At 44.3% G+C, this 16,009-nt stretch overlaps 1 protein-coding gene across 1 annotated transcript; it reads right to left on the reverse strand.

Moving 5' to 3' along the window:
* Nucleotides 1–554: 554 nt before the first annotated feature.
* Nucleotides 555–14,205, reverse strand: LOC306929339 (aquaporin-7-like). The gene is made up of 6 exons (XM_079509783.1): nucleotides 14,032–14,205; nucleotides 12,092–12,218; nucleotides 11,469–11,606; nucleotides 4,341–4,459; nucleotides 1,399–1,616; nucleotides 555–841 (listed from the first exon to the last, which is right to left on the reverse strand). The coding sequence occupies exons 1-6, from the start codon at nucleotides 14,158–14,160 to the stop codon at nucleotides 640–642; spliced, it is 933 nt and encodes a 310-aa protein (XP_079365909.1). The 5' UTR covers nucleotides 14,161–14,205; the 3' UTR covers nucleotides 555–639.
* Between the last annotated feature and the right edge of the window lie 1,804 nt (nucleotides 14,206–16,009).

The raw sequence follows: 16,009 nt of genomic DNA on the forward strand, positions 1-16,009 counted from the left end.
TGGTGCCCAAGGGCCCCTGGGCACGTGCCCAAAGTGCCCATATGGTAGATCCGGCCCTGCCGACGGCCTTTACTGCATGTCACTCCCCCATCTCTCTCCCCCATTTCCCGTCAGCCTACTGTCTGTCCCTCTATAAAAAATATAACATAAGGGCGAAAGCCGCAAAAAAAGCATTAAAAAAAAAGAAATGTGTGTGGGGAGGAATTCATTGTCTATGACTAAATTTGGGAGGACAAACGGGTAAAAATCAAAAACAAAAAAGGGGAAAATTGATTTTGCTGTGTATTTGTAGTCAGTACAGCCTTATTGCGGATCTTATCGCTGATGTCAGGAAGTTGTTAGGTGTTCAGATCGAAAAGCCCCTGCACTTATTTAGCCTCCCTAGAGGATTTTATTTTGGTTCTTATGGGGTTTCATTCATTCTCTTTCAGATAATTAAACTGGCTTGACTTTCCTGAATTCTTGCTCCATGAAAAACTAAATCAATGTTCATTTTCTCCCATCATGGAATGTTATCGGCTAAAATGCAAACAACACATACTTTAGGTACGCACACACACACACACACACACACACACACACACACACACACACACACACACACACACACACACACACACACATCTCACTGCTAGGGCCTCAGCACACATCAATATCAATACAGATGCTCTTCTGCTTTTCCAGAGACTGCGACTTGTCCGTAAGCTCCTCCTCCTCATCCTGCCCTTGGTCACAAAGCGAGGGATGAAACAACTCCACGAAGGCCTTGTAGACCCCTGCCCCCATGACCCCTCCCACAAGGGGGGCTACTACAGGCACCCACCACCATGCGTTTCCAGCCCTGTGTGTGAGTGTGGAGAGAAAAGAGAAAATAGATTGAGTATCTCACAAAAGCAAACGTTGCTCTTTCGAAACTTTTTATTTTATTTTTGTATTGTATTTAAATGTGTGTGTGACGTGCGTGCGTATGCTTGTACAGTATTACTACACTACCCGGGTCACTACACACACAAAGTATAGTAGAATTTCAGAAATAGATTGTGAGGACCATTTTTAGGCCAAGAATTCTTTTTTTAATGGTTATACAGTAAACATCATGATATACTGTATTTAGGCTTGATTTGTGCAATGCACACCTGAAATGGCAGATCTGCATCACAGTGCTTTCTGAGCTTGTAGATCAGCTATTTTGAGTGCATGAAACAGGCACTCAATTTAAGTCAGACTTGAGGGTTAGGGTTAAAAACGGCAAAAAGTGGTAAAACATTGCTTTTATAAAAAGCAAGCACATTCCTTTTCAGATGGGGGTCCGCAGCCAAACACATCAGTTTGGGGACCCTGGGGTCCATGACACGCAAGTATATAAGTGCACTGTCCCGCTAGAGAGATATATATTACCTGAAGACGTCCGTTCCCCAGCCCGCCATGGCGGTGAAGACTCTGGGCGCCAGGTCTCTGGTGGGGTTGATGGCGTAGCCGCTGTTGCTGCCATACGAGATGCCAATGACCAGCACCAGGAGGCCCTTGGCCAGGGGCTCCATGCCCGCGGCCGCGGGCTGGTTCCTCTGGTCCGTTAGAGCCATCAGACACCCCAGCAGCATGGCCGTGCCAAACACCTGGCAGTGGCACACACACACACACACACGTCAACACAGAGATAACTAGAAAAAGTGCCCTTCTGGGCACAGGTCTCCACCAGGAGGATAGGACTGTGTGAGATGTTTGGCAAAATGTTTAGGAGTAATATATAAACATGTTTTTTTGTTTTATTTTTTTGCAACAATTTTCTTCATTTTGTTGAGGAAATACAGAGCCACTCATAGCATCTCTGAGGATAGAATTCTGGATGAGCAGCGAAACGGGCCACTCCTGAAAACTTTAGAAGGCAATCTTAGCCAATCAGTGTAGAATCGGAGAAATCCAACAGACTCGTCTTGGTCACATGACTACAGAGATCATGTGGACCGATTTGCGTGAGATTTGAATGAAATATGTGCGACTAACATAAGCAATGTGTTTTGCAGAAATCTGCCTCATGGTGGCGCTATGACCGGCAGATGTGGAGGGATGCAGGGACAATGTTTTTCCATGGCCTCTAGGGAGTGCGCATACATAGGTTGTATACATCGATGCAGTTATAGTTAAAAACAGGAATTGGCCTGTTATAGCGCCACCGTGAGGCTGATTTGGGGAAAATAATTGTGGCATGTCGTCCTCGGCCTAGTGGAAATGTGAGTGTATAATTTCACGGAAATTGCACACTGTGTTTGTGATTGATGGCATTTTGTTCGAAATGGACCAATCGTGTGAGCTTTGGAAGCCAATCTTAGCCAATCAGGATGGAAGATGGGAAATGGTGCCGCTCCGTGTTGATCACATGACTATGGAGATAGTGTATAACGAATTGCGTGATGTATGGATAAAATGTGTACGTAAGTAATCTACATAAATGTTTTTTGCCTAAATCGGCCTCATGGTGGCGCTATAACAGGCCGTTGAGGAATATTTGGGGCAGAGGTTCGTTGTTGGCATCCAGGGAGTGTGTGTGCAAAGTTTGGCATGGATCGGGCCAACGGTGCCAGAGATTAGCTGATAACGGACGGACGGAAGGACGGACGGACGGACGGACGGAAGGACACACACACACACGGACGGAGTGCAAAACATACTCTCTCCCCATGCCTTCGGCCTGGTGGAGACAATCACACCGTCATCCATCACACACACACACACGCATCAACACAGACATAATCACACCATCATCTATCACACACACACACACACATACACACACACAGACACACACACACAGACACATGCGTCAAACACAGAGATAATCACACCATCATACATCACACACACACGCATTTTGTGCTGTCTGCCACTGTTATTATGATCACCTAATTATATGAGGTAATTGTCTCCACCAGGCCGAAGGCATGGGGAGAGAGTATGTTTTGCACTCCGTCCGTGTGTGTGTGTGTGTGTCCTTCCTTCCGTCCGTCCGTCCGTCCGTCCGTCCTTCCGTCCGTCCGTCCGTTATCAGCTAATCTCCGGCACCGTTGGCCCGATCCATGCCAAACTTTGCACACACACTCCCTGGATGCCAACGACGAACCTCTGCCCCAAATATTCCTCAACGGCCTGTTATAGCGCCACCATGAGGCCGATTTAGGCAAAACACATTTATGTAGATTACTCGTACACATTTTATCCATACATCACACAATTCGTTATACACTATCTCCATAGTCATGTGATCAACACGGAGCGGCACCATTTCCCATCTTCCATCCTGATTGGCTAAGATTGGCTTCCAAAGCTCACACGATTGGTCCGTTTCGAACAAAATGCCACAAATCACAAACACAGTGTGCAATTTCCGTGAAATTATACACGCACATTTCCACTAGGCCGAGGACAACATGCCACAATTTTTCCCCCCAAATCAGCCTCACGGTGGTGCTATAACAGGCAAATTCCTGTTTTTAGCTATAACTGCATCGATCTGTATACAACTTATGTATGCACACTCCCTAGAGGCCATGGAAAAACATTGTCCCTGCATCCCTCCACATCTGCCGGTCATAGCGCCACCATTAGGCCGATTTCTGCAAAACACATTGCTTATGTTAGTCGCACAGATTTCATCCAAATCTCACGCAAATCGGTCCACATGATCTCTGTAGTCATGTGATCAAGACGAGTCTGTTGGATTTCTCCGATTCTACACTGATTGGCTAAGATTGCCTTCCAAAGTTTTCAGGAGTGGCCCGTTTCGTTCAAAATGCTGCACATGTCCTGCTCATCCAGAATTCTATCCTCAGAGATGCTATGAGTGGATCTGCATTTCCTCAACAAAATGAAGAAAATGGTTGCAAAAAAACTAAAACTAAAAAACATGTTTATATTACTCCTAAACATTTTGCCAAACATCTCACACAGTCCTATCCTCCTGGTGGAGACCTGTGCCCAGAAGGGCACTTTTTCTAGTTGCTTCTTTTTTTCTTTTCTTTTTGCATAATCGTCATAATTGCTTGGATGTTGAAAAGTATTCATACATTTTCAGATTAATAGCAGAAATAGCATGATCTACAAGCTCACAATGCCTTGCGATGCGATGAGTTGTGAGCTTGTAGATCGGCTATTTCCGCAATTTTGAAAGTAAGCCATGCAGGGGTTTTCAACAGGGGGTCCGGGATCCCTAGGGGATCCTCAGAGTCAGAGTTACTACAGGAGGCCAAAGAATAGAACTTTAGCAATGTGTCCCTGCTTCATCTCTCTCTCTCTCTCAGCTAGGGGGTCCAGCTTGGGCTAGTTGTAAGCATAGGCATGCTCACCTGGTCGATTAAACCACCCTGTACAGTGAGGTATGGTGCAGGGTAGGTGGCAAAGATCCCAGCCGTGGCATTGGAACCGGTCACTGTCAGGTTCCCTCCGCTGAACTCATGTATGGCATCTGTAATCACATAGTAAGTGAGAGAAGGTCATTCTCAGCGTTTATTATTTTGTTACAGCAGTGGTTCTCAAACATTTTCGTGTCAAGGACGCCCAAATTGATTTGGCCGCAGACCCCCATCTGAGAAGGTTTTTGGCCAGCAACGCCCAGAAGAGAAGATTTGTGGGGTTGTTTGTTTTTTAAGCTAAATGATACACATTTTTCCAAATATGTTTTGAGATTTTTGAGGGGTGCTAGCCCCTCCTATATCCAGCTTTTAGTCAGTGTAAGTTCACAAACTTTGTCCTACACAAACATTAAATTCCCATTGACAATGAATGGACAATTTTACGTCAGTGTCTATTTTACGTCATGATGATAAGAGTGCCACGTCAGCTTGCGTCACTTCGTGCCACGCTGCCCGTGAAACTAAATAGTGAAGGTCTGCTATTTTTTAATAGCCAGCATATAAATTAATGAAATGGTTAAAATGATTGTGATGCTGGAATTCCCTCAAGGACCCCTGGTCCCCTGGGGGTCCCTGGACCCCACTTTGAGTACCGCTGGTCTTGTACACTGGTTTTGGGGCCTCGATCCTCCATTTTGGGGCCTCGATGCCCTCCCCTCCAAGAATAAATGTTCAACCAGTGAATCTAATAAACATTACACACAACTCTAACAATTACTAGTAGCATTCGTTTGGGATTTTATATGCTATTCAACATTTTAAATAGGCCTATTTATCTATTTGGTTTTGGACAAAGGACAGAGGAGGGATAGAGAGTATAGCCTATATCGGTAGAAGGATTCTGAGTTTGGAACTGCCAGGCAGGAGGCCTAGACTAGAGAAAGAAGTGTGAAGGAGGACATGAAGTTAGTTGGTGTGAGAGAACAGGGGGAGATGGAGGCAGATGATTCACTAGTGGTGACCCCTGAAGGAGCACAGCTGGAGATCTATTGAAAATATTAATATTTTCTATTGGAAGTATTTAGCTGGCTATGAACATCGGCCATTTGATAATATGTGAATGTTTTCAAAATAGCGAATCTACAAGCTCACAGCGCTTGTAGATTTGCAATACGTTTTTTTAAATGGCATCTTTGAGCTTCGGTCTATGCCTTTTCGATCAACCAAAAAAGAAATGTTGGATGTAATGTTAAATGTAATGATTAGTTATACTTTTAATATAAACTAAATTAAACTAAAACCTAAAAAGATAGAAAAAAAACGTTGTTTTTGAAACATTGTAACAAAACAACACAAATCTTGTATGAGCTCTAGAATTCTGTTCTTAATATCTGGCACAAAATATTTTCAGATGGGGGTTCCGTGCCCAAATTTAAATACATAGGCTATTGGAGGTTCTTGACATTTATGAAGGAACATTGGGAACATTATGAAGCAAGCCCAAACTAGAAAAAGTGCCCAGCTTCTGGGCACAGGTCTCCACCAGGAGGATAGGAGTGTGAGTGTGATGTTTGGCAAAATGTTTAGGAGCAATATAAACGTGTGTGTGTGTGTGTGTGTGTGTGTGTGTGTGTGTGTGTGTGTGTGTGTGTGTGTGTGTGTGTGTGTGTGTGTGTGTGTGTGTGTGTGTGTGTGTGTGTGTGTGTGTGTGTGACGTGGCTTGGCCTGTTGTAGCGCCACCATGAGGCTGATTTGAAAACTGTCAAGTGGCATTTCTTCCAAAGCCTAGTGGGAATACGCATGCACAGTTTCACCACAATCGGACGCTGCGTTGAGTAGTTGTGGCGATTTGTACAAAACGGGTACAAAGCGGGCTACTCCTGAAAAGTTTAGAAGCCAATCGTAGCCAATGAGGGTGGATTATGATAAATCAAACAAACCCGTCTTGATCACATGACTATGGAGAGCATGTGTACCGATTTGCGTGAAATTTGGATACAATCTGAAGGAGTAATATTAGAAAATGTGTTTTACATATGTCGTCCTCCTGGTGGCGCTATAAAGAGCAGATGTGAAAAATTCCAGGAAAAGGTTTTTCCTTGGCCTCTAGGGAGTTGGCATACAAAGTTATCCACAGATCCGTGCAGTTAGAGGTAAAAACACTTTTCGGCCAGTTATAGCGCCACCATGAGGCTGAGTTGAAAATGTTCATGTGGCATTTCTTCCTCGGCCTAGTGGGAATGTGCGTGCACAATTTCATGGAAATCACACAGTGTGTTCATGATTTGCAGCATTTTGTTTGAAACTGAGCACTCCTGCGAACTTTGGAAGCCAATCTTAGCCAATCAGGATGGAGTCTGAGAAATCTGAAAGACACGTTTCGTTGAATGGCTCTAGAGAGACTGTGTACCAATTTGCGTGATGTTTGGACGAAATCTGTAGGTGTACTGTCCAAAAACTTGTTTTGCACAAAGCGGCCTCCTGGTGGCGCTATAACAGGCCGTTCTGGAAATTTTGGGGCAGAGGTTCATCGTTGGCATCCAGGGAGTGTGTGTGCAAAATTTGGCATCGACCGGGTTAATGGTGCCGGAGATTAGCTGGTCACAGACGGAAGGACGGACGCACGGTGATGAATTCCTGTACTGTTCTTTGTCTATATAGAAGTGTCTATTTGTACGTCTCTAAATGTTTTGATGATTTGAACATGGTGGACCCTGTTGTAAACAAGTGTAATGCTTAATTGGGTCGTCCACTCACAGTTAACAGCCTTTGTATTGAGTTTGTGCTTGAAATGTACTGTAATTCTGCAAACTGTTAATACAATTTTCAATCAATCAATCAAAACGGACGGACGGAGTGCAAAACATACTCTCTCCCCAAGCCTTCGGCCTGGTGGAGACAATAAGCAGCTATACTCTTCAGAATATACTTTTACAGAAAAACAAACCACCAGCCTTTTTACTTTTTCCATAGGAAAAGTCTGGTGACAATTGCTAAGGAATTGACGTCATCAGCCAGCGCCGCTCCATCATGCATTTGTTTCTCACTTGTTGATAAACAAAACTGCTGCAGCTATAGTTCGAGACTCGAGAATGTAAACAAACATTTTACCGCAAACATGTGTGACAGCATGACATTAGACACCGGCAACTACCGCCCTATTTCTATTCTTAGTTCCATCTCGAAAGTGATGGAAAAAATAGTCTATGAACAGGTTGAAAAGTATCTTGCCACTAATAAATTATTGTACGAGTTCCAATCTGGCTTCAGAACATCCCACTCCACTGACACATGCCTTCTCTATTTGAGCGACCACATCAAACAAGAGGTGGACGCTGGCAAATACTGCGGCATGGTCATGCTGGACCTCCAAAAGGCTTTTGACACCGTGAACCACTCCATACTGGTTAACAAGCTAAAAGCAATTGGTTTCGATAGCACATCAGTGAGCTGGATGCAATCCTACCTGGAGGGGAGAGAACAGATGGTGGAAGTGAACGGAACACTGTCCCCCCCCCTCCCAGTGAGCTGTGGCGTTCCACAAGGAAGCATACTAGGGCCTCTACTGTTCCTAATATATGTAAACGACATGACTTCAGCCTGTGACTGCAACTTGTTCCTGTTCGCAGATGACTCAGCACTGCTGGTCTCGGACAGGGACAAACTGCAGGTTGAAAATGCCCTCAGCTCTGAACTCGGTAGAATCTGCACCTGGCTCGCTGATAACAAACTATCTTTACACCTGGGAAAAACTGAATCCATTCTCTTTGGCTCTATTAGTAATCTCAGCAAGGCAAATGGCTTCTTGGTTAGAGTGGGTGACAATGTTATCACACGTAAAGATGAAATTACCTACCTAGGTTCCATCCTGGAGGCTAATCTTTCCGGTGATAAAATGGCCACCAACGTAATCAAAAAAGTCAACCATAGAACAAGATTCCTCTACAGGATCTCCTCACTGGTCAACAAAAACACCTTGAAGACCTTAACAGGAGCCCTTGTACAGGGTTTCTTTGACTATGCATGCACCTCCTGGTACCACAGCACCTCAAAGGCCCTTAAAACCAGGCTCCAGACTTCCCAAAACAAACTGGTCAGGCTCCTACTTGATCTAGCCCCCTGAACCCACCTCACCCCTGCCCACTTCGACAGGCTGGAATGGCTTAGGGTCGACGACAGAGTACAGCATCTTGCAATGGGTCTGGTCCACAAGATTCGATACACCACCAAGATACCCATGTACCTGTCTAGATACTTCCTTAATGTTAACGAAGTCCACACCCACAACACCAGAGGGAGTGCAACGAACCATGTACAACCCAGATTCGGCACAAACAAGGGACTAAATTATTTTCGCTCCTATGCCACCAAAATGTGGAACGCCCTACCAACTGTCATTAAGACATGCGAATCCCTTGACTCCTTCAAAACCGCTCTCAAAGGGCACCTACGGATGGCTGCAATTCGAAACTGGCCCCCGTAAAATCTGAATCCCCCCCCCCCGCCCCCCCCTTCTTTCCCCTCACTGTATATATTTCTTTTCCCTTTTTACCTCCTTTTTGATGAATTCCTGTTCTGTCTATAGAAGTGTCTATTTGTACGTCTCTAAATGTTTTGATGATTTGAACATGGTGGACCCTGTTGGAAACAAGTGTAATGCTTAATTGGGTCGTCCACTCACAGTTAACAGCCTTTGTATTGAGTTTGGGCTTGAAATGTACTGTAATTCTGCAAACTGTTAATAAATTCTTCAATCAATCAAAAAAAAAAAGCTACACTAGTGTACAAGTTGTAGTTGACGTACAGTACACCTGCCGGCTGTGTGGGGTGAGTTTACTAAACAGCAAGGGAAGGTTGCAGGCAATGCGTGCTCTGTTTGGAACTAATACGCAGCCACTGTGGCGACGGTTCTCCAGCGTCGGGGTGTCCCTGGTGGACCGGCCCGGTCTGTCGCCACGCATATGCGCGGCCGGGTGCTACAATGCGCTACTGAGAGTGGAGAAATGTTGGACCACGTTGAAAAAGTGGCAGGCAGAGCACAACAGCCAAGCACAATGCCAAGCCAAGTACGACACTGCTGTCGAGGAGGAGGATATAAACGAGATGGAGATGAGGATGGACAGTGGCATTCCTTCTGAAGGTGCCCCCATCAACCCTTCTGATGGTCCCCCCATCAATCCTTCTGAAGGTCTTCCCATCAACCACAATGAAGGTCTCCCCATCATCAGCCTCTCTGAAGGTCCCCCCATGAATGCATTTGCATTAAAGAGGTATCCAGACCCCCAGTACAAGAAAAGACTTAGTAATACAGAGGTATGTAACTCTGGTTCTCAACATGTGAGAGTGCTTAGATGACAAACAAAAAAAGTAATCAACCAACTATACTATAAAACTGGTAAAACATTGGCCCAAAAAATAGCTGATTTACAAATGCGAGGCATTGTGAGCTTGTAATAATAATAATAATAATAATAATAATAATAATAATAAATAATAAACTTTATTTATATAGCACCTTTTAAAAAAATGTTACTTACAAAGTAATTGCAATTATTTGAGATAATCACAATTATGTTGCATAATCATCATAATCGTTTCCTTGTTGAAAAATGTTTATACATTTTAAAATATGTTCTAAAAATAGCAGATATAAGCTGTAAGCATCAGTTATTTCCGCCATTTTCACATTTCTTTGAAAGTATAAAATGATTAAATATGTCAGTAATGTCTGTATATTTAAGTTATTTGTCATATCTGACCCGTGCAACTTTTGATTATGAAGCCTAAATAAGGCGGGGTTTTTTTTCAACTATTACATTGTTAATCGCAATTACTTAATTTATTGCCAAGTTAAATGTTTTTAATCGTGCCAGTCATATTGCTTCACCTTCCTTCTCATAGGTGTATATCCAATACCCCAGCAAAAGAGTGAGGCTACAGTGTGATACAGACGTGTCTGGAATCATTGAGCACCTCGCCAAGGGGAAGTGGAGGACGGCAGCCAAGCAGATTTTACTGCACTCGTATCTCGTTGAGGAATTGAAACCTGGATTCCTACAGATTGTCGATGGAGAGTGCCGCGTTCTCTGTGACCACAAGCAGAGTTTCGTGCTGCGCCGGTCTCCCGCGGATCAATTCAAGACTTTTTCATTCGCCGCCCTGGACAGTGACCTGAAGCGCCTGGCTCCGTTCATCTCCTCCATCTTCTCCACCATCACAAGGAACAGGTCTCAGCTCACTGCCTGTGCGGCTGTGGCCATCGCTCTCAGAGGGAGAGCGAACCGCTTGTCTGCGTTTTCCTACTACGTGAACAATGTTCTGCAGTTTTGTGGTGCCAGGGAGTCGGCGTTTAAAAGATTGTCCAAGCTAGGAATAACAACATCTCATACCTGTGCCATTCGAAATAAATTTGATTTTCGGAGAAGAGGATATCTTGGATATCTCGCCGGTAAAACTAAGACTGACGAAATGGCGGCTGGAGGTGTGGTTTAGGTTCTGTGTCATGTGCTATTTTCCATACACCTTGAAAACCTTAAATTGAATGCATTTGAGTATGTTTTCTTTTTTTTTTTTACAGTTTGACACCAAAGATCTGGTATGGGCCCAGTCCCTGGCACAAAATAATTTCAGCTCTAGGTCCACGGCCAAATAGATCAATTTTGGGGGTTCTTGACATGACAAAGTTTGAGAAGAGGGAAAAAATTATGGAGCCAATTAGTTTAAGTATAGTGTTTAATCTGCTGATATGCATACAATGTTTTGTGGGCACACTGCAGTTTTCATTAACTGAAGTAAGAACTACCCTGTGCTAGTGTGCTTTGACTAATTAAGCCCAAACCACACCGTCGTGTCGGGACAAAACCGTTTTTAAGGTAAACCACACTCATTGAGTTGCAAGGAGTTGCATTGCTGTGACCCTTTAGTGTGGTTTGGGCATAATTTGTTTCATAATTATCCATCTCTGTTCTGGTATCTACCTCTTTTATAGTCTTTCTTTTGTATCATTTGGCAATAAATGGAAATATTCAATTGACACGAAAATTTGATTGATTCTGATCATTTATTCTGATGTAATCACGCAAATATAGTTTCCATCGTTGTGTGTGACTTGTGTGTCCTTACCGTAGTAAACCATGTAAACCGTCCCGGCAGCCAGGAATGAGCCCAGAAACTGTGTGACAACGTACAGCGGCAGCATCCTCCACGCCAGACGGCCAAACACGCACATGGTAAACGACACTGCCGCATTCATATGTGCCCCTGGTACAACGGAAGAGTGAAGGTTATTTATGTCGGAATCGCACACTTCAGTAACTTTAAATACTTACAACCTGCCGTCGCCATTTGGCCGTGTCATTGTAAGATTCCTTAGGTAAAGATCACAGGTAAAGAACCTACCGTCGGTCTACTCTGAACAATAGGCAATCAAAATAACAATCTGTACATTTAACCCATTAAAACCGGGGAAGCATCTGTGTCATTTTAGATTTTAGCCTTGGCTATTCAAAGATCAAGATCTACAGGCTCACACCGCGTAACTTCGTCCCGTGCTGCAAGTATGTACATCTGCTATTTAGTTTTGGACAATTTTGAAAAAAAATGTAATTGTGACAACTGATTCAGATGGCATTTTGTATAGAATCGGCCTCTGGTCTGATACCAGGTAGCCTATCTGTTTAAATAACATGCTATCTAAATTGCGTTTTTAACTTTGTGGTCAGCTCACTTCATCCCTATTAACCTACCTGAGACCTTCCCTCCGACGTGAACTCCCATGAACACGCCCAGACCGAAGCCCAGGTTGATGTTGATGTACTGGCCAAACTGTCCCTGGCCTGTGACTACCTGGGCCACAGAACCCAAGCCAAACACCTGGAAGAGGACATCACAATCATTCATTAGTGTCAGAAGGCCAGTTGTCTGGATCAACGACAGGTCTGCTCAAGAGGGGCGTAACAGGGGCGTAACAAAAAAAAAAAAGCTAAACAGATTCCAGGTCTGGTCAGCCGCGGACGTGTGCAGGAAACGAACACGCGCGCGGCAATTTCACGGGGCCGCACCCACATAAATACACTTGCTTTGTCAACCCTCGACTCCGCACGTACAGAAAAAATCACACCCGTGTGAACTGAGTGGTGCATGGTCTTATATAGTCTGATCAGCTATGTCAGTGACGTCACACACTAACCATAGCAACCATGCTCACCTGTGCACGGACACAAACACACACGGGTACTAACAAAGCCAGTTGTTGGAGTGGTTTGCACCACTCAAAAAAAATCGAATGAATTACTAGGCGTGTTAAATCGCTGCCCGCTTGAAAGGACCCTTAGTGTCACTGTCACATCAAAAGTTTACGGGTGGGGGGGGGGGGGGGGGCAAGGAGAGAAAAGTAAGACAGAATTTAAAAGATCACAGCCATGTGAAGTGAGTGAGAGCGCTCTTATCATACGTCATCACATTCCAGCCAATCACATTCACAATTTACTTTTCTGTCCTCACTTTTTATCCTCAAGTCCAATCCGGCTAATCACTTGTGGCGTCCTCAAGTTTCTGTCCTAATTTTTATCCTCAATACGTACATTGCTCAGCCAATCCAATCATCGCCCTGGGGACGGGGTACACAAAACCGAGCATGGCACCCTCCCCTATATAGCAAACACCATAGATATTCAATTTTGCTACGCGCCCCAGAGCCGGAAGAGGCGTCTACCTTTATATGTCTATGGCAAACACCATCAGTGTGTATTGGGGAAAGCTGAAAAGACTGGGAGATCCAGATGTGCGTTGATGTGGGATAGCTTCAAAAGTATAAATGCCTACTACTAGTCTGAATTTTCATTCAGGGATATTAAAATGACAGCCAATTGTTTAGTATTGGTAACTGTAGAAAATCTAGTATTCAACTCCAAACAGTGTGATTCTTTCTCTCAATGTAACTGTGGGTATTCATGTTAATGAAGTTATTGGCCTCATTCTCATCCATTCTAATCTACACACTGCAGTATGTAGCTTTAATCCCCCAAAGTTAAATCTCCTTAAAACTGCAGGAGGTGAAGTCCAGTGCCTGCATGTGACTCCAAGTGTAACTATGCACAGTGGGCAGTGGTGGAAAAGGTTGTGTTACACATTTACACAGTCCGTAAAATGGGAACAGTGCGCGCATGTGCGCGTGTGTGTGTCATGCAGCGGTCTAAGTTTAGGCTTTGATATGACAGGTGGCTAACACGTGACCTCAACATGTGGCAATGCCATGCTGTTGAGACAATTAAGCCAGTGTTTTCCCGGACAGGGGAGGGCCATGCATGGTTATCACCAGGCTGGTCATGGATTTTGACATTCCTAATCAACAGCAAGCACATGGTGTTCAAAGACTATACCATGTGTGTGTGATTCAGGAAAAGCCGTAGATAACTCTGTATGTCACCAAACTTACAACATTAACCACTTGTAAAAGCCCTCTAGACTTAGATAGTAAACTGGACCATGGTTGGCTAAGTATAAATAGAACAAAAATTGCCCATCATTCCACAAGCTTGTACACTGTACACAGCCAGCCTGCGTAGTAAATTCTTCACAGTAAAGTCCTGAGCCAGAGAGAGTGAACAAATCAAACCACAACCCATAAATGGTACATGTGGTTCCATTAGTTCACTCTCTCTGCAGGTGAAATAAACTCTCTTACCATCATGACATATGTGCACAGGGTCTCGGCGAGTCCCACTCGAAAAACCTCATTCTTGATCCAAGCCTGCAATACAGTTTTGCGGCCCTTCTTCTGAGGGCCCGGAAGTGCTGCTGGCCGCTCGTTCATTCTTTCCTCTTCTTTCCACCCTAATTTACTTGGGTTGATTTTCAGTTTTTGCTTTGTTTTCATGTACAAGTTAAAAGTTACTATAGTCCCCTCCGTTAACTGACGAGGACGAAATCGTCCTCGTCTGTAGAGGCCCTTAGCTCTATTCCACAACGCATCACTTTTTGCTGATCCCCTCTGCTTGCAAGCTTCCTTCCTTCCTCTCTCTCCTCTCTCTGTCTACCTCTCTGACCCTCTCTCTCTCTCTTTATATCTCTCTCCTCTCTCTGTCTCCCTCTCTGACCCTCTCTCTCTCTCTTTATATCTGTAGTGAGTACCCCATGAAGTGTGTTCAAAGGTTAAGGCCTCAGCCCCCTCCTCCCTGTGACAAAGTCACACACACAGGGCGTCCAATAGTTCAATGTCTCGGACTCAGCTAACAGGGTGAACAGGGTGAACAGCTAACAGAAGGCTTACTGCCTTTGGTCACAAAATGTTTTAGGACATGTTGGTTTGTGAAATTGTGAATGCAGTGGCGTGTTAGAATTCTATTTTTAATAGGCTACTAATGCTTAGTTTAACAGCCACAAGGTCATGACTGCTTCCTGTAGGAAAGGTATTATGGCTTGCTTGGCACTACTCTACAGTTTATGGCATGGTGACAAGTGACAACCAGGTCAAGGATGCGTCTGAGTCATTGCCTCAGAGGTTTTGTTCCTGTTGGCTAGACGGTAGACCAGTGGTTCCAGCTCAGTCAAGACCCAAAAGAGAAATTTGATCTCCCCCGTGAGTCCAGGACACAAACTAGTGAATATAGCTGATCTATACAAGCTGCAATTTTCCACTACTTCTTAAACTTCTTCTGGAATGTTGTGGGAAATATGAACTCAAATCTATATAGTATATTGTTCCATGCTAGTCTGTCTGGTCGTGTCTGTGAGCAACAATACCTTGGCCTTTGATTGATTGATTGAAGAATTTATTAACAGTTTGCAGAATTACAGTACATTTCAAGCACAAACTCAATACAAAGGCTGTTAACTGTGAGTGGACGACCCAATTAAGCATTACACTTGTTTCCAATAGGGTCCACCATGTTCAAATCATCAAAACATTTAGAGACGTACAAATAGACACTTCTATAGACAGAACAGGAATTCATCAAAAAGGAGGTAAAAAGGGAAAAGAAATATATACAGTGAGGGGAAAAAAGGGGGGGGCGGGGGGGGATTCAGATTTTACGGGGGCCAGTTTCGAATTGCAGCCATCCGTAGGTGCCCTTTGAGAGCGGTTTTGAAGGAGTCAAGGGATTCGCATGTCTTAATGACAGTTGGTAGGGCGTTCCACATTTTGGTGGCATAGGAGCGAAAATAATTTAGTCCCTTGTTTGTGCCGAATCTGGGTTGTACATGGTTCGTTGCACTCCCTCTGGTGTTGTGGGTGTGGACTTCGTTAACATTAAGGAAGTATCTAGACAGGTACATGGGTATCTTGGTGGTGTATCGAATCTTGTGGACCAGACCCATTGCAAGATGCTGTACTCTGTCGTCGACCCTAAGCCATTCCAGCCTGTCGAAGTGGGCAGGGGTGAGGTGGGTTCGGGGGGCTAGATCAAGTAGGAGCCTGACCAGTTTGTTTTGGGAAGTCTGGAGCCTGGTTTTAAGGGCCTTTGAGGTGCTGTGGTACCAGGAGGTGCATGCATAGTCAAAGAAACCCTGTACAAGGGCTCCTGTTAAGGTCTTCAAGGTGTTTTTGTTGACCAGTGAGGAGATCCTGTAGAGGAATCTTGTTCTATGGTTGACTTTTTTGATTACGTTGGTGGCCATTTTATCACCGGAAAGATTAGCCTCCAGGATGGAACCTAGGTAGG

This window comes from Electrona antarctica (genome assembly GCF_951216825.1).
Source record: "Electrona antarctica genome assembly, chromosome: 9".
In the NCBI taxonomy this organism is placed as follows: domain Eukaryota; kingdom Metazoa; phylum Chordata; class Actinopteri; order Myctophiformes; family Myctophidae; genus Electrona; species Electrona antarctica.

Bases quoted from the DNA above. Each gene is read 5' to 3' on its own strand.
- LOC306929339 (XM_079509783.1), bottom strand. From the start codon at position 14,160: ATGAACGAGCGGCCAGCAGCACTTCCGGGCCCTCAGAAGAAGGGCCGC. The intron at 12,219-14,031 runs GTAAGAGAGTTT...GTCCTCTTCCAG, and splicing joins TGTGCACATATGTCATGATG to GTGTTTGGCTTGGGTTCTGT. The intron at 842-1,398 runs GTAATATATATC...ACTCACACACAG, and splicing joins TGGGGAACGGACGTCTTCAG to GGCTGGAAACGCATGGTGGT.